The sequence below is a fragment of the Oryzias melastigma genome, linkage group LG5 (genome assembly GCF_002922805.2).
Source record: "Oryzias melastigma strain HK-1 linkage group LG5, ASM292280v2, whole genome shotgun sequence".
Classification (NCBI taxonomy): Eukaryota; Metazoa; Chordata; class Actinopteri; order Beloniformes; family Adrianichthyidae; genus Oryzias; species Oryzias melastigma.
This window is the reverse complement of record NC_050516.1, coordinates 32,497,952-32,515,867: the sequence shown is the minus strand read 5'-3', so window position 1 is coordinate 32,515,867 and position 17,916 is coordinate 32,497,952. Positions and strand designations below refer to the sequence as shown.

The 17,916-nt window shown below is 41.6% G+C and overlaps 2 protein-coding genes across 2 annotated transcripts in view; both read right to left on the bottom strand.

Annotated features, from left to right (window-relative positions):
* Positions 1–6,632, bottom strand: part of LOC112145684 (MAP kinase-activated protein kinase 2) — an 8,924-nt gene extending 2,292 nt beyond the window's left edge. The window contains exons 1-5 of the mRNA XM_024271066.1: positions 6,102–6,632; positions 2,857–2,996; positions 1,644–1,708; positions 1,487–1,566; positions 1,296–1,422 (exon numbers count right to left, since the gene is read on the bottom strand). Coding sequence (XP_024126834.1) covers positions 1,296–1,422; positions 1,487–1,566; positions 1,644–1,708; positions 2,857–2,996; positions 6,102–6,350 — 661 coding nt within the window. The 5' untranslated portion in view covers positions 6,351–6,632. The remainder of the gene's footprint in view (positions 1–1,295; positions 1,423–1,486; positions 1,567–1,643; positions 1,709–2,856; positions 2,997–6,101) is intronic.
* Positions 6,633–7,911: 1,279 nt separating this feature from the next.
* On the bottom strand, positions 7,912–17,632 carry uroc1 (urocanate hydratase 1). The gene is made up of 19 exons (XM_024270886.2): positions 17,397–17,632; positions 16,768–16,898; positions 14,914–15,007; positions 14,779–14,838; positions 14,567–14,695; positions 14,432–14,493; positions 14,296–14,362; positions 14,066–14,209; positions 13,906–13,994; positions 12,664–12,726; positions 11,621–11,800; positions 11,432–11,529; positions 11,287–11,359; positions 11,015–11,204; positions 10,820–10,918; positions 10,633–10,732; positions 10,116–10,197; positions 9,940–10,039; positions 7,912–8,493 (listed from the first exon to the last, which is right to left on the bottom strand). Exons 1-19 carry the CDS (start codon positions 17,520–17,522, stop codon positions 8,353–8,355), a joined length of 2,028 nt encoding a protein of 675 aa, XP_024126654.1. The 5' UTR covers positions 17,523–17,632; the 3' UTR covers positions 7,912–8,352.
* Between the last annotated feature and the right edge of the window lie 284 nt (positions 17,633–17,916).

Below are 17,916 nucleotides of genomic sequence, written 5' to 3'. Positions count from 1 at the left end.
GGGGGACCTCGGTGCTTGCTTTGTCCATTAATTTTTACAGTCTATGGATTAAACTAGAAAAGTTGCATTAACTGCGATAATGCTAGTGTGAATGCTTTTTGCTGAAAGTAGTTGCTGAAGCTTTTTGCTGAATATGATGCAATTTACTTTAATTGCTGCAGGGATTTACTGAAAATGCAAAAGCTATTTCCAAAATATTAAATTTGCTCAAAGACTGAAAATTTTGTTAAAAACTATAAAAGAGCGCTGAAGTTGACCTAAAGTTCTGAAAATGTTGTAGTACAATTGCTTAAAACATACCGATTTTGCAAAAATATTTAGTGTGTGCCTTAAATATGAGCTAAACTCCAAATTAGCTCTAAAACCTTAGTAGACACCAAGTTAGCCAAAAAAAAAGCTAGTTAATTGCTTAAATACCAGATAAACTCCAAAATAGCCTAAAATTCCTCAAGAAAACTAAATTAGTCAAATACGTTTGTTGCTAAAATAGAAGCTAAACTCTAAATTAGCCTACAATTCCTCAGTAAGCTAAATTAGAAAAAATGTTAGCCTGTTGCTAAAATACTAGTTAAACTACAAAATAACCTAAAATTCCTCAGTAAACCAAATTAGTCAAAAACGTTAGCATGTTGCTAAAATATTAGCTAAACTCCAAAAAAGCCTGAAACTTCTCAGTAAGCTAAATTATTCAAAAATGTTAGCATGTTTCTAAAATAGAAGCTAAACTCTAAATTAGCATATAAAAACCTCAGTAGATAACAAATTAGCCAAAAACGTTAGCATGTTGCTAAAATATTAGCTTAACTCCAAAACAGTCTAAAATTCCTCTATGAGCTAAATTAGTCAAAAACGTTAGCCTGTTGCTAAAATAGAAGCTAAACTCTAGATTAGCCTAAAATTCCCCAGTAAGCTAAATTAGAAACAAAAATGTTAGCCTGTTGCTAAATTATTAGCTAAACTCCAATGTTGTTGAAAATTACTATAATAGATGAAAACATGAATATATTTAAAGGCTTGTTGCTGATCTCTCTTACTAAGCATTCATCCAATTAAATGATGTCGGCATCTGAAACGAGGAACTTTTTCTCACTAAAGATAAAGTTTTGGTCTCACCGACTCAAATATAACAAATGTGCATTTTTTGGTGCTGATTGCTCACAACTTTGTTCAGTTTTACGACACCCTGACTCAATAAAATATAAAATAACAACTAATTGACTACTGAATTAGTCGTCGACCATCTTAATCTTAGATTAGTCGACTAGCGGTGCCAGCCCTGCAGCAGAAGCTCTCACCAACGTAATACGGCGTGTAGCACGGCGTCTGCAGCGACTTGTGCAGCGAGGTCTCCTTAGCGAAGCCGAAGTCCGTCAGCTTCAGAGCGGCATTGCTCTCTCTGGTGGTGTAGAGGAGGTTCTCAGGCTGTGTGATACATCAAAATAAGTAAAAAGACAAATATTCCAAGTCCTACGCTGTCACGTTTCACCTTCACGTCTCTGTGAGCGATGTCCATGCGGTGCAGGTACTCGATGGCTGAGCCGATGTCGTGCATGATCTCTGACACTTCTGATGGACAGGCATGAAGAAAACAGTAAAAATGAAGAAAAACGAGGAGAAGTGTGTGTGTTTTGCGTGAGGCCCACCTCTCTCCGTGAAGGCCTGATCCCCTCGGGCCTGAATGCGGCTGAACAGCTCCCCTCCCTCCATGCTGGCACAAGGTCAACAGAGAGATAAGAACGAGGACAGAGAGGACACTCCTGGCAAACAACACGGGTCTCACTGACTGTTTCCTAACAGATTCATTGTGTTTCAATATTTGATGAGTCCGGTTTTTAGGGCAGAACTGGCGTCAGAACCAAGCGAGGACACTCAAACCAAAACTCAAAAGCTGATTTCATTCCATGGACGTACAAAGAAAAAGACCTGAGATAAAAATAAAACGATTATTTATTTAAGACAAAGGAGGAAGCAGAGCAGGAGCAGCTGGGTCTGAGGTTCAGCTTTGGTTTGTTCTTTTCTTTGTCCTCAGCAGTCTCATACTACTGGGTTTTGTTGTTTTAGTTTGGGGTTTGACCTTGGTAGTCTTGATTTGTGAGCTTTGTTTATTTGTTTACTTTAGATGAATTTTCTTCTGGTATTCATTTCAGTGTACATCTTATCTTATGAAACAATCCTTCTCTGTTTGCTCTTTGTAAATAAGTTTAAAACTGACGCATTTTTAAACTTTGAGCCTTAACTTTTACAAAGCCAGAAACCTATTAAGCAACGTTTCTAAAAACATCTTAAAACTTTGAATACATTTTTTGCTTTTGAATTTCTTGTAAATTGGTTAAAAAAATTACATTTCCAGATTTTGATGATTTAAATTGCTCCTAAAAATGAGGAGAAATTCTGCATGAAATCTTAAACTCTGAGTTTGAAGGGTAACCAAACCATAAATCAACTTTTTTGGCTGTTGACGTCTATAAATGGGGCTAAAAAAGTTCTGTCTGTTGGTCATTGCCAAATTTTTGATAAATTAAAATAAAATGGTTTGATTCTTGAAAATATGATCAAAAATCGCCTGTGTGCTGCCCCCTACAGGTTGAATCGAGGTACTGCTGTTGGATTTTGTGATTGGTCAAACCATGTCAGTTTCAGAAGTTCCACTTCATGATCTGCAGCTCCAGTAATGATAACAGTCCAGCCCCCAAGCCCCGCCCCTCTGACTGGATTTTCACTTTTTGGGAGTGGGCGGAGTCAGCCTCCAACTTCCCAGTTTGGTCACCCTTTAAGACGTTTTCAGAAAGCCGATGATTGTTTTTAGGGATAAAACAGCATAATTTAAGTCTGTGTTATGGTGCTGGTGATGCCTACCACTCCATCACGATGAGCAGACACTTCTTGCCCTGGTGCATGTTCTCATACAGGCTGAGGATCTGTACGATGTGGGGTCCCCCCGACACTCGCCAGTGCAGATCAACTTCTCGTCTGGCTTTAGGAGTATCATATAGAATCTGCAGAATCACAACAGAAATCGGTTTAAATGAACCGTAAATTATAATTCTATCAGTTACTTGACATGAAGCATGAATCTATGGGTTCATTCAGACGGTAAAAGTCTGTTGGTCCGGACCGAGTCCGCTTAATTTGGTCCCAATCAAGTCCTGAACCTTGAGAACTAAAATCTGTAAAAAACCCACGTGACTAAAGATCTCTTCAGTCATTGGCCAGTAATTATGAAGCAAGGCGACGAGAGAAAGAACAGTAGTCCTTGTCGGGATACTTCACTTATTCAAACTTTATTTTTCGCTGATCAATTCTGAACATCCGTGTCAACTTCAGGTACAACACGTTTTATTGCTTCTATGGTCTGGAGAAGGCAAGCTGCAAGGAAATTCTTCAGGAGACGAGGTTGGTTGTAGGAAGGTGCGCCAAGTCTTAATGACATTTAGATTGTTCAGAAACGTTAAAATGTTAAAAGTTGTTTTGATGAGCTTCATTCACACGATGGCATTTCAATGACCACCTCAAAAGATGGGTCAAAGAGTGTTTCCCGGACTAGCAACCACTTGGCTGTATTTAGACTGAAAATTGGTTCCAAATTATCGTGAGAAACAAACTCTGGTTCACTTTAAATCAGGGTTTTTTTCTAGCAGAGGGCCAAAATAAGAACTCGATATTAGACAATTTGGGGTAAAAAATGTTAAAAATGTTGTTTTTAATCACTTCAATGTCCAAGTGTCATTTGTACAGTAAAAAGAGCAGGAGAACCAACAGAGCAAGATTTAAAACATTTTTAACTGAGAAACATCATTAATTTTGGTCAACATCAGACCTGTGTGAGGTCTATTTGAGACCACATATGTTACGTACCCAATGGGCAAACCTGCTCTGAGTCTAGAGGGGAAAATACAAGAGGAAACAATAACATAAAACCTGGATACCATGACGGGTAAAAGGAACAATTTATTAAATAAACAAAAAACTGTGTCCTAAAAGAAAGAACGAAATAAAACAATTAGTGTGCTGGTTCAAACAAAAAGACAAACCAAAAGGGTTTGGAACCTTGGGAAAACATAAGAAAAGTCAAGGAGAGTGCTGATCCAGCTCCTGCTAATGGCTGCCTAACCAAAACTACCAAAATAAAACAAATAAACAAAGCCCAAAAATCAAAACTACTAAGGTGAAACCCCAAACTAAAATAACAAAACCCAGCAGTGTAAGACTGTTGGGAACAAAGAGGGAAAAAAGAACAAAACAAAACTCACAACAACAAAACCTAAACCTGAAGCCCAGCTACCTCTGGTCCAGCTATCATGTAGCTGAACTATTGGTTAATATCCAAAATAGCCTTAAAGAATGGACGAGAAACTAACTTGCCAAAACAGCTAGCATGTAGCTGAAATATTAGCTAAATGCAAAATTGGAGGGAAAACGTCTAATTTAGAAAAAAAAGCTAGCATCGAGCTAAACTATTATCAAAATGGCAAATTAGCCTAAAGACTGAATAAAGCCTTAATTAGCCAAAACAGCTAGCACAAAACTATTAAGCTAAACTATTAGCAAAATGGCAAATTAGCCAAAACAGCTAGCATGTAGCTGAAATATAAGCTAAATGACATATTTGCCACAAAAAATGGTGAAATGTGTAATTTAGCTAAAACAGTTAGCATAAAGCTAAAACATTAGCAAAATGGCAAATTGGCATAAGTAGCTGAAAAAAATCTAATTTACCCAAAACACCTAGCATGTAGCTAATATATTAGCTAATATCCAAAATAGCCTTAAAAAATGGATAAAAAGCCAAAACAGCTAGCATCTAGCTGAAATATTGGCTAAATGCAAAATTGGCCAAAATAACTGGTAAAATGTCTAATTTAGCCCAAAAGAAGCTATCGTAAAGCTGAAATATTAGCCAAATGGCCAATTAGCATAAATAGCTGAAAAAAAATCCAATTCACCCCAAACAGCTATCATGTAGCTGAAATGTTAGCTAAATGCAAAATTGGCCAAAATAACTCGTAAAATGTCTAATTTTGCACCAACAAAAGAGCTAGCATGAAGCTAAAATATTAGCAAAATGGCAAATTAGCCTAAAAAACAGAAACAAATCTAAATTAGCCAAAACAGCTAGCATGTAGCAAACATATTAGCCAAACCACAAAATAGTCTAGAAATCCTTTGCCAAAACAGTCAAAAAAATCAAGCATAAAAAGAGTGGAATATTTTAATAGCTGAAAGAGCTGAAGAGCTGCAGAAAAACGTACAAAACAACGTACAGAAATAAAATAATAAAGAAAAAGTGAATCATTACTAAACTAATAAATATTCTCTCCTCTCCCGTCAGAGTTCTGCAGAATGGTGGAACAAAAAGTCACGTTCTCTGTGGGTCTCGATTGGCGTTTCTGATGGTGTGTGTGGGGCCGGGCCAAATGTGGAGGTGGACCTGATCCGGCCCGCGGGCCGAGAACCCCTACTTTACATGAACCAAATGTCTGTAGTCTGAAAACAGCCAACGTTTACAGAGAAAAGATTTCAAAAGGTTTTCTGGAACACTAATTCTCTGCATCTGAGGAATGTTAGTGGTGAGCAGTCCAAGTTCTGCACATCAAACCCAAAGTGAACTCTGCAGGAGGATGGATGCATGGATGGATGGATGGGTGGATGGATGGCTGGATGGATGGATGGATGGATGCATGGATGGATGGATGGAGATTCCTCAGAATGCCAGATTCTGCCACGCTAGATGGAACTCACCGGTAAAAGTTTTCACAACACCGGATTAAAGTTTCCTCTAAAGAATCTCCAAACCCCGCAGATGTGCACGCTTCACAGAGTTTGGAAAGGCTGCAAATGTAGATTTGACCGTTTTTTAGGAATTACAGACGCATTCTTGCGTAATAGATGAACAGAGGAGGTCATTGTCCATCCTAAGGCCGGACACCACATCACTGTCTGGATCACTGACGGACACTTTCACAGCACTTCCTCACCACTCAGAACTTGTTGATCCAATCGGATCAAATGAGAGGAAATGAGGATAAGAACCCCCCAAACCAAAGACTGAAGAGATCTCTGATGATCCGTATCTGCAGCAGCAGTCCCGCGCACTCACGCACCTTCAGCGCACACTTTGCCCCCGTTTTCTTGCAGTAACACTCCAACACTTTCCCGTTGATGCCCAGACCGAGGACCTGGGATGTGATCTTGTAGTCCTCTGTCACCGCGTGTCTCCTGAACTCCAGCTTGCTGTAGGCGGGTTGCTGGAGGTCGCCGAGGCCGCTGTCCACGCCGTCCCCCAGGCTGAGCGCGCTCCCGCGCCGCGCCGCACTCTGCTCCGCGGGTTCTCCATCCTGCTCCCCGAGCATCTCTGACCGAACCGCAGCGGATCTACCGGCAGCCTCCGCCGTCACCCGACGCTGTCATGTTGAATCCGGAGATCCCTCGCAGAATCAGAGACTCCTCCCGGTGTGACAGAACGCGAGGATGCCGCGTAAAAAGCGCCTCAGCGCGCAGAAAAAAGGCAGAATGGAGAGTTCTCCTGAGGAGAGACGGAGCAGGAGGCAAAAGTTAAAGATGTCGCGGCCCCCATCTGCACCTCATCACTGCTCTGCGCTTCACTGAGGGATCACCGACCCCTCCAGCCCCGTGACGTCAGCGCGGAAAGGCTCCAATTCATGCGCATTTTCGTTCACTTAAAGGAACAGGCACGCGTAAAGACGCACGACGGCGGAGAGGAGGGAACGTGACAGATTCAACACGATGATGACAGAGATGTGACAGTGGTAAAGATCTTCATATTGTGACAAAATTAAATTAGAAAAAGTTTTTAATTATGTTTTTAAAGTTGTTTCACTGAGAAAAACCAACAAACACGTTTAAAATGGATGAGAAGAAAAAGAATAAAACTTAGACTGATGTCACACTGGGACGATTGATTTGTTATCCTATAGATCAGGGGCGTCAAACTCAATCACACAAGGGGTCAAAATCCAAAACACACCTTAGGCGGGCCGAACAGGATAAACATTTATTGAAACTATATTTTTAAATCTTTAAAAGAGAAAATTTTTAACATGAACTAAATTTATAGCATGACCTGCGATAGTATGAATGCTGTAAGCTGAATGTGACTGAAGATGCTGAAGCTGATGGCAAACTAAAGTATTAGCTAAATGCCCAATTAGCCTAAAAAAATAAAATAAAATAAAATAGAAACTTAAATCAGCCAAAACAGCGAGCATGAGCATCTCCAAAACAGCCAAACGTTTTTTTTAAAAAGTCTAAATTATGGCTAGTCTAGCTAATTAGCTAATTTTAATTTTGACAAGTTTTGCTAGTTTAGCTAATCTTGCAGCTACATGTATATATATCTAAAATTTAAATTAATTTTATATAAAAAGTATAGTATATTAAAATGATAATTATACAATATATATAATTTAAGTTAATTTTTATATCAAATATATATTAATTTCATCTTAAAATGTCATCTTGAAAATATAGGTCAAAGGGCACCTGTCAAATTGAGTTTGATGGATGATTTATTCCTTTTTCTCTTGAAACAACTGTCTGATATGTTAACGGACTGTAGCTATTTTCATAGGCTTTAAATATCAAGAGGAACTACCAGACATGACATGTTAACTATAACAAGTTTATAGTGCAAAAATTTGGACAATAATTGTTGTAAAAAATTTTTTAGACATATTTGTTTTCTTTGTGAAGAAATGAAAAGTACGCCTTTGCAATAAATGTTTCTTTGCATTTAATGTTGCATTTGTATCTCCACCTTTCGTTGACTTTGTAAGCATAATGAGAGTTTCCAGTGGACTCTGTCAGACTCAATTCAACACCAACATCACATGGTAACCTCACGAGATTATGGTACAACAAGTCAAATTTACTACAAATACAAGACAACAGTTGTAGATTTTCTGCATGAGGTCACTTTTATTATCAGTACAGAAAAAAAATGAGGTAAATGTTTTGTTCTAAAACCACCTTAAAGGCAAAACAATCAAACTTTCCAGTTACTGTGTTTTATGTTAGTGAACATTCGAGTTTTTGTCACATTAACCCTTTAATACTGAAGCTCCAGTGTTTATGTTCTTTGATTTATTGTAACTTTTTAACTGTTAACACGATAATTCCAGTATTGTAACGGAGAAAAGCGGCTTTTCTCCTTTACAATCTACTGGAATTATCGTGTTAATATTTGAAAAGTTCCAGCATGTTCCATAAAATGTGATTTTTTTGTTGTTTTATTACAGTTCTATACAGTGTCACAGTTTAAAGAGCACTCTGAAACTGGTTTGGTGCATTTGTGACATGATGCTAACGCTACGCTAACCGATGCTGAGGTGTAGGTCAGGCCTGCAGGGCGCGGTCCAGCACCTGCTCGTCCTGCACGGGGAAGGGCATGGTGACTTGCAGCTGCTCGTTCTCCTTCATGGTTTGCTGAATTGTTTCAAATGCATTCACGTTTCCAGACCAGCAGCGCCGAGCCACCTGGAAGACAAACAATCACTTCCTGAGCGGCTTCCTACTGTCTTATCAGGACAGTTTGAAGCGCGTGTCAAAGCCAAGGTCAAGGAATTCTATCCGGCCCTCCAGATCATTTTATTTTATTGTTGTTAATGACCAGATGTTATCTTGTGCTCATTTCTAACTTGTATGATTTTGATAAAATATATTTTTATGGAGAGTAAAATATTAAAAGTTATTTAAGATTTAAGTTGATTTATTCTGGAATAATATTCCTGTCTTTTTATTATAATTATGTTAAAAAGTTACAGTTTTAAAGTTTAAAAATTGGCTTTGTGTTAGCTTTTTGGACTATTTCGGCATTTACTAATTTTTTTTAGGCTATTTTGGAGTTTAGCTAATTTTCACGTTTAAGCTATTTTGGCTAATTTAGGCTTTTTTAGTTTTTAGACTATTTTGACGTTTAGCTATTCCTTCAACTGCATGCTAGCTGTTTTGGCTAATTTATGTTTTTTTTGTTTCAGTTTTTTAGGCTAATTTGGCATTTAGCTAATATTTTAGCTGGCTCTTAGCTTCAGCTTTGTCAGCTAATAGCTTTAGCGCTTTTCACTACCAGCTTCAGTGTTTTAGCTATCTATTTCAGCATCGTCAGCTATCAGCACTAGCATCTTCAGCAGCCAAATTCAGCATTCACACTAGCATTATCGCAGGTAATGTTTCATATTTATATACGGTTATATATACGTTTATAAGTTGTAAAAATTGGCATTCTGTTACCTTTTTGGACTATTTTGGCATTTACTAAGATTTTTTAGGCTTTGTTGGAGTTTAGCTAATATTTCAGCTACATGTTGCTGTTTTGGATAATTCAAACTTATTTTGAACGTATTTTAGTATTTTTGGAGTTGAGCTAATTTTTACTTGTAAGCTATTTTGGCTAAATTAGGCTTTTCTTTTTAAGTCTTTTGGGCTATTTTGACGTTTAGCTATTTCTTCAACTACATGCTAGCTGTTTTGGCTAACCTGTGTTTTTTGTTTTAGCCTTCTAGGCTAATTTGGCATTTAGCTTATATCTTAGCTGGCTTTCAGCTTCAGCTTTTTCAGCTAATAGCTTTAGCGTTTTTAGCTATTTGTTTCAGTGCTTTTAGCTATTTCAGCATCTTCAGCTGCCAAATTCAGCTTACAGGATTCATACTAGCATTATCGCAGGTAATGCTATATATCTAGTTCATAATTATGTTAAAAAGTTACGGTTTTGAAAATTGGCATTTTGCTACCTATTTGGACTATTTTGGCTTTCACTAAGATTGTTTGTAGGCTGTTTTGGAGTGTAGCTAATGTTTCAGCTTCATTGCTAGCTTATCCTGTTCGCCCCGCGACCAAAGGTGAGTTTTGGATTTTGGCTCCTTGTGTGATTGAGTTTGACACTCCTGGTTTAACGTGTCAAGGACCATCTGTTTTCCCGCTCACCCCATTGGACACGTCCCAGCTGAGCATCAGACTGGCACGATTGGCTGCATCCTCTGAGCCGTCAAGCACCAAACCAAACCCTCCGTTGATCACCTCGCCCCTGCAATGGTAGAAACATAATACCATGAACCAGCATCAACAGTCTGAGATTTTAAAGCACAATCAGTCCACCTTACCATCCAACCCCGCCTCCATTGTGCAGGGAGACCCACGTAGCACCTCTGAATGCATCACCAACAAAGTTCTGGACCGCCATGTCTGCAGAGGAGACGGTTTAGGACTTGTTCTGTTTACATGGTTTATTTCATAAAAGTTTCACACCATAGATGGGGGGGGGGTTATATATATGGCCCTGCGACAGACTGGCGACCTGTCCAGGGTGTACCCCGCCTTCGCCCTTCAGTAGCCGGGATAGGCTCCGGCACCCCCGCGACCCCGACAGGGACAAAGCGGTCAAGAAGATGGATGGATGGAATATGCTCATTCTAAAACATTCTTTATTTTTTAATTACTACATGATCTAAAGTTTTTGATCATGAGAAAAAATAAGACATGAATGATTTCAACGGCAGAACTTTTCAGTGTGCAGTTGGATCTGCACAGCTGCAGCCGAGCGCACACCTGCAGCCGACCGCACACCTGCAGCCGAGCGCACATCTGCAGCCGACTGCACACCTGCAGCCGAGCACACACCTGCACAGAAAGCAGAGCCGTCGTAAATGTTGGATGTTTCCCGGAAGGGACTGTCGGTGCCACTGACGTCATGATGGTCTCTGCTGATAACCACGGGTCCCTGGAACACATCAGAGACTATGTTACAAACTCTGATTTCACTGCAAGAATGACGAGATTCAGTAAATAAATCAGATTTCTGTCATACTGAAACTTTTCCATCTGCAATGGCCTGGTTGATGGCCAAAGCAATAGAGATTCTCCCTTTCTGGTCAGAATAAAGAATTCTGGCTTGTGATCCAACGACCTGAACAGAGAACATAAACAGATACGTTCAGTTTTAGCTTCTGGGGAATATTTGTTAGCATCATGGTGATTTTCTCAGAGACAGTAGATTTGTAACCATCTTGTGTTTCCCAGCCTCTCTGATCCAGCGAATGTTGTCGTTGTACTGCTGTTTGATGCGATCCGACACGTTTGCACTAATTTTCTCCAGAACCGAAGCAGCGAGTTCATCGGTCACAGCCAGATCTTTGGGATCTCCGGACGTGCACACCCAGCGAAACGGTCCAAAGCCCAAAGAGAAGATGTCTCTGCAGGAAGATAGAGGACTGGAATCAGTGACTGCAGTTCAGTCCAGGACTGTGAGGAATAATAAGGAAGAAATGGTCTGACCCCATGATGTGCTGAACATAAGAAGGGTAACGGAATTCAGTTGCTCCTCCATCCCCCTTTTCAACCTCTGCACCTATAAAAAAACAACTCACACCTCTTCATCCCCCTAACCCAGATGTTGTGCGTTTGTGTCTTCATGACCCACCAGCCCTCTTGGCCTCCAGGAGGAAAGCGTTGCCATAGTCCCAGAAGAACATTCCTGCATCAGCCAGTTTGTTTATGGCCCTGATGTGTTTTCGGAGGCTGTAGAGGCGTCCGAATGGTTTGTAGAATTAGTTAGCCAACTCTGACATCAAATGCTGCTTTAGAGAGAAAAAGCTCTCAACAAACTCACCTTTCTTTCACAGCGCTTCGGAATCGAGCGGGGTCCGTGGACATGAGCTGGTTGGCCTGCTGGAAGCCGAGTGGGACGGGGTAGTAGCCCCCATTGAAGGGGTTATGCAGGGAGGTCTGGTCTGAACCCAGGTCCACCAGAAGTTCCCCTGTTCTCTCAAACTCAAGAAGGAGCCTCTCCCTGACAAGAAAAGATCTTAATTGAAACTGTAAGGGACAAAAACATTTTTCAAAATCGTGGCTTTTTTGTTAGTTTATCCCCATAGCAACCATTTCATTTTTTAGTCGCCTGGTGGTGACAAACAAGCCTGTGTCTTTTTTAGAGGAATCTGAAAAAGTAAACTTTTGGATTTCCTTGGCAACTGAGGTTTTTGTTAACCATACCCACATTCCTAATATGTTCATATAAAAAAAAACGTGTGAGCAACAGAGAAAAAAATTATAAAACTAGCAAGTTGCTCACCGAGGAGGCGGGAGGCGATAGATTGAAATCCCTCTGAGGAGTTTCAATTTGAAGTTGGCACAAAAAATGATTTTTATTTTTTTAAGTCCAAGATGGTGGTCTCTTCCCAAGGTCAAAGGTCAACAAAACTTTGGTTGTGGTTGTCGACTTAAGCTGAAAAATTCCATGAAGATCTCTTTAGGAAAAGTTTTTTTCCCATAAATGTGGGAAAATATCTTTTCCACAAAATGGCTGCCAAGCCATAGGTGCTTTAGCTATCCCATAATACTTAAAAAAATAAGAATAAAAATAAAAAAGTTCCTCTGGACGTCTCAGACACATGTTTTGGTTTTGTTTGTGGATTTTTAATTTCTTTTTCTTTTTTTTTGAGCTCAATAAGAGATTTCGGCTCCATTCATGTTTTTGAGGGTTTCACCTGCTGTGATGTCATCATATTTAAGACAAGGAGGACCTGGAATTTTTTCGTAAGGTTTTGTAGAATATGGATGGAGGTTAAACTTTTGCCCAAAGTTGCTGTGAGAAAGAAGAATTGGTCCTTGCCGTCCAGTTTCCAAACAGTTTAAGTTCTCACTGTCACTTACCACAAGTCTACAACGTTGCCATGGTAACCCAGGCTGAGGGGGGTCTTGGAGCTCCTCACTTCTCTGTAGGACAGTTAACGGACATGAGAGTAAGAGTCAAGCAGAGGTTCTGGAGTTGTTCTTTTGTTGAACACATCGTTCTGCTCTGGAGTCTCCAGAGATGATAGAATGTTCTGTGAGATCAAAAAACATTCACTGCATTTATCGCTGATGATACGTAGACGTTTAAATAAAACAGCATAAATGCTCCTGTCTGAAATGAAAGATCTCAGGAAAACAAAAGTGAACCTAAATGTAACTTTCACAAACAGGCAGACAGCTGGTTCCACTTTCAAAAGGTCTATTAGTTCGGACAGGAACCCAGCCAGCAAAGCCAAGTGGGCCAAATATGGTTTAAAAGTGGCAGAAAATGTGGGCCCAATTTATCCACAGTTTCCATGGTAGCCCCACCTGTGTTTGCCCACATTGGCTTAAGTGGGCACTTAGTGGGTTGGGTTGCTACGGTAGCCAGTCGCCCATTGGACAGCGTAGTGTGCTAGTGAGCTCCACTGTAGTATGCTAGCGAGTTCCGTTCAAGTTAGCAACCTCCCCCGTAACGAGCTAGCGAGCTCCACTATAGCTTGCTCATCTGTTGCAAGCTAGCGAGCTCTGCTGTTTCGTGCTAGCAAGCTTTGCTGTATTGCGGTAGCAAGCTTCGCAGTAGTAAGCTAGGGAGCTCTGCTATCCACTGGGAGGCTGGCTAGCATTGCTAGCTTCCTATTCCCACTCAAGCTAATGGGAACGGCTGTGGACAAACCCATTCGGGCCCACATTTTCTGCTCACTTTTAAACCATACGGGCCCCACTTGGCCTTGCTGTCTGGGAACATAGCACAGCTAAAAGTCCACAAAGCTAAATCAGGGTCAGACAGGTAGAGGTCAGTTACAAGCTTGGAATCATCCAAGAAGAGAGTAGAGATATCAGAGTCCAGGTGAGGGTCAGATCAGGCAGCAAGCAACCAGATGAAGCAGAGTCAGAAACCAAAGATCAGGTCCAGGATGAAACGCTCAGTAATGCAGGCAGGATGGCACAAACAATACTTCGCACTGAGGTTCTGTGTGCTGCTTAAGAAGCAGGTGGATGATTGGAGTCAGGTGAGTTAAAACCCTGGAGACTGCTCCCACCGGTGACCAGAGCGGGAGTCAGAGCTCCTGACAGTAATAAAGTTCAGATATTTTTGGTAGCAGAAGTTGTAAACACCACCTGATGCGTTTAATGCACTGGTCCAAGCTGCTGGTCACCTCCATGAGCCAGCCCTGCTTGTGCCGTTTCCTCAGCGGCGCTTCATCCACCTGCGAACAACCGAAAACAGAATGTTTGTTCTCCGTCTGGGGAGACTCATCAGCGACAGGAAGGAACTTACCTCAGCAATCACACCAACACAGCCAGCAATCACAGCAGCTTTCGCCTGAGCTCCGCTCATGCCCCCCAAGCCGGAGGTCACAAAGACACGACCTCGCAGGTCGTCGGTCCCCAGGTACCTCCGGCCTGCATTCAGCACGGTCAGCTACTCGGAGAACCACCAGCAATCAGAACGATGAACGAAACGCCACATTAAAGAGTGTGTTGATGTGTTTGTTTATCTTTACTAACCAGTGTCCCGTGAACGATTCCTTGAGGACCAATGTAGCAATAACTGCCTGCCGTCATTTGACCGTACCTATGTGGAGAAGTAGAAGTTACTCCACAGCCGCATCACAAGACGAATCCGAGATCTTCAGAAACTCACATCGACACACCAAGAGCAAACATCTTCTCATACTGATCCCTGGAGGAGTAGTTTGGGATAACCTGATAATGAAAAAAGCTGTGAGCGTTTCAAGTGTCGTTGTGCTGCTTTACCATAACACTGTGCTGCTGTTACCATGCCGTTGGTGATGATGGCTCGAGGCGAGGAAGGCAGACTGGGGAACAAACCCATCGGGTGTCCGCTGTACATCACCAGAGTCTGCTGCTCCGTCATCTGGCTCAGGTAGTGCATCACAAGGCGGAACTGCACCCATAAAACAGATGAGATTCACCTGCCTATTAAAGAAACAGTGTCACAGACACAAGGAAACGTAACTCAGGACTTACCTGGGCCCAGTTACTGAACACCTGCCCGTTCCCTCCATACGTCACAAGCTCTTGAGGAAACTGCAGGTTGAGGAAGCATTCAGTTAGATCTGAAAGGATCTAACCTTTCCTACCAGAAACGAGGAGAGGTTTCACCTGAGCGACCGCTGGATCCAGATTGTTCATGATCATCAGCATGATAGCGGCTGCTTGTCTGGAGCGGCAGGGATACTGATCTATGGGATACGCTCTGAGGAAACACGGACATTCCACATCCTTCAAATCACAACCGGCTGTCGGGTTTTTATTCTCTGGTATTCATGACAGGAAAACAGAATTGAGCAGTAACAACTTGTGGTGGGACGAATTCAAAATGGTCATCGTGAGAAGTTTGAACCTAGAGAATATATACAGTCTACAAAAAAGCTATTTGATCCCTTGTTGATTTGGTAAGTTTGCTCACATAAAACATGGCTGATGCTTCGGTAACTCTGAGCTCAGCTCTCTTGACAGGTTTTCAAGAGGATAGTGGTCTAGAGGCTGACCGACCACTCCATGACCTTGATCTGCTTCTTCTTTCGACAAGGTTGTCTTATCTGGATGTTTCAGGTCATGATTCTGTTGGAAGACCCATCCACGACCCGCTTAAGCCTCCTGGTGGCGTAAAGGAGGTTCTCACTCAGGATTTGACGGTACATGGCTCCGCCCACCCTCCCATCCACACGATGAAGTGGCAGAAACCACAATGCTTCCATCTCCATCCTTAACAGTGGGTGTGGTGTTCTTGGGGTCATAGGCAGCATTTCTCTTCCTCCTAATGGTTGAGTTGATGCCACAGAACTCAGTGTTGGTTTGATCTGAACACAGCACCTTTCCCCAGTCCTGAAGGTGATTGAACTTCAGTGGGGTCTTCTCTGCACGTGTCCTCTTAAGCAGGAGGACAGGAGCACGACAAGAACCATTGCAGTGTAAAGTATTCCCAAAGGTTTTCTTGGCATCTGTGGTTCCAGCTGCTTTAAGATAATCAACTAACCCCTATCGTGTTGTTTTTGGACGATTCCTCTCTGATCTGGTTTTTGAGCTCCAGACCTACAGGTGGATTGATGCTCATGTTCTTGTATTTCGTCTCCAACAGTTGTCATCTTAGCATCTTGACATATTAGCCCATTCCGGTCTTGTGCAGGTCTACAATCTTCTACCTTGAATCCACTGACACGTCTCTAGTCTTTCCATGTTGGAGAGTTTGGAGTCTGACTGGTGGACAGATTCTGAGGACAGGTGTCTTTTCTACAGGTGATCAGTTCAAACAGGTGCCTCTGGAGAGTCTACTGGTCTGTGGGAACCAGAACTCTAATGGGGAACCAAAAGCCTCATTTCCACTGAGCGGTCAGGTACGGGAGGACTAATACAGTATGGTCCAGTTAATTCACCACTCGATTAAGCCTCGCTTCCACTGAGCGGTTTGTTTTCACGCCACATGTGTGGTGTAGACCGCTAGCGTGACATTACGTCATTGTAGTGAGACGACTAGAAAAGCAACAACATCCAGCAGCTCGTCTTTTCCTTGCTTTACTTTTTGTACGTCATGTAGAACAGGAATTCAATGTTGTCTTCACTTTCTGCCAATCAACAGGTGGCAACAGCAGCTCCGCCCCAACCGACCTGTTCCCATTTTTTATGGATCTACAGTGGATGGGGCCTCAAGAGGTACGAGTCAGAACTGTTAAATGGGTCAATTTAACAAATGAAACACTCAAAACATCAGACCGGACCACACCGGAATTAAGGCTAAATGCTCTTTCCCTCAATGAAATGGAAATGTGAATTCTTTAAGGTGAATTTCTTGATTTTCTATCCCACTGTTTATATGAACCCACGATAGACTTTATTTCCTTTTAATGAGTAGGAGATCAAATACCTATTTCCTCCATTTTCATTTTAATTCATAGAAGCATCTTTGTGAATCATTTGATAAAAGATAAAATCAGAAGAGGAGTCCTGTGTCATCACCTCAAGGGAAACGAGGGGCAGAAGCGGTACATGTATATGTGGCCGTACTGCCGCAGCTCTTGAGCAAATTCAGGTGCCAGAGTTGCATGGTGGGAGGGAGGGAAATAGCGCAGGGCGTTCCTCAGAGCCAGCTAGGAGACAAAGCAAAAAAAATGTCTGACAGGCAGAGTACATCCTTCAGTCCTTATGCAACCGGCAGAACGCTTTCAGTCCGTCTCTTAATTATTGACCAACGCAGTGATGTGAGTTTGGACAGTCGCTTTGAACTTTTGACAATAATCAGCTTTTGGGTAAACCAACTGCAGTGATGCAACAAGACAAAGTACACAAAATAGACGATGGCACAAAGTCAAATCTGTTAGTGTCGACGGTAAATGAATGGATTGAAAAAAACAATAATAAATTTGGCTTTGTGATGAATTTGAAGTCGAGTTTTTCCCAGCTCTATAGCAGAACTTTCTGTGTAAAATAATGACTCCACAAACAGAATTTGTACTTGATGTAAGGCCAACAAATATCAAATTAATGGAAAACTGCTATTAGAATTCGATTGATCAAAGTTAGTCTAAAAGAAAGCTTAAAATGTAAAAATAACATTTGAAACGGTAAATTCCTTTTACAGTACTCACTCGCTCCTCCTCAGCGGTGAGGTTGGGGGTCCGAATGGGTGCATGAGGCACACCGGGATCTCTTCCACGGTTAGGGGGTAGGGGGTGTAGCGGTAGACCGCTACATATCTCCTTTAAAGAAGCCATTCTGTTGATCACACTCTTGTTCTGGGATCTGGACACAAAGATCAGGCTGGACTCTGGAGGAACGTCTGTGTTCTTGTGGTCGGTTGGGGGTGATTACTACACCTTCCTGCCCCATTGGCTATTTTGACTGTCGATCCCCTTAGGAGTCGTCCAATGGGACGCAACCGCGAGGAAATTATTGATCCCTGGCAGAGTTTACAGTGGCACATGTCTCTGTGGACAAACACTGACGCCGGCCGCTGTCCCAAGACACTTTGTCTAATAGGTAAACATTAATGTAGGGTGTCACAGAACTGGAATTGTAATCATTGCATTTATTGATCTGTTCTGACTATTCTCCCTCTGTTTTCATGTAAATGCTGAAGTTGTCTTTTATTTTAGAAGAATCTGCAAA

Coding starts and splice junctions, on each gene's coding strand:
- uroc1 (XM_024270886.2), bottom strand. CDS start 17,522: ATGGCTTCTTTAAAGGAGATATGTAGCGGTCTACCGCTACACCCCCTA. Junction 16,899..17,396: donor TCACCGCTGAGGAGGAGCGA/GTGAGTACTGTA, acceptor TTTGTCTCCTAG/CTGGCTCTGAGGAACGCCCT. Junction 10,919..11,014: donor AGGCTGGGAAACACAAGATG/GTTACAAATCTA, acceptor TTCTCTGTTCAG/GTCGTTGGATCACAAGCCAG.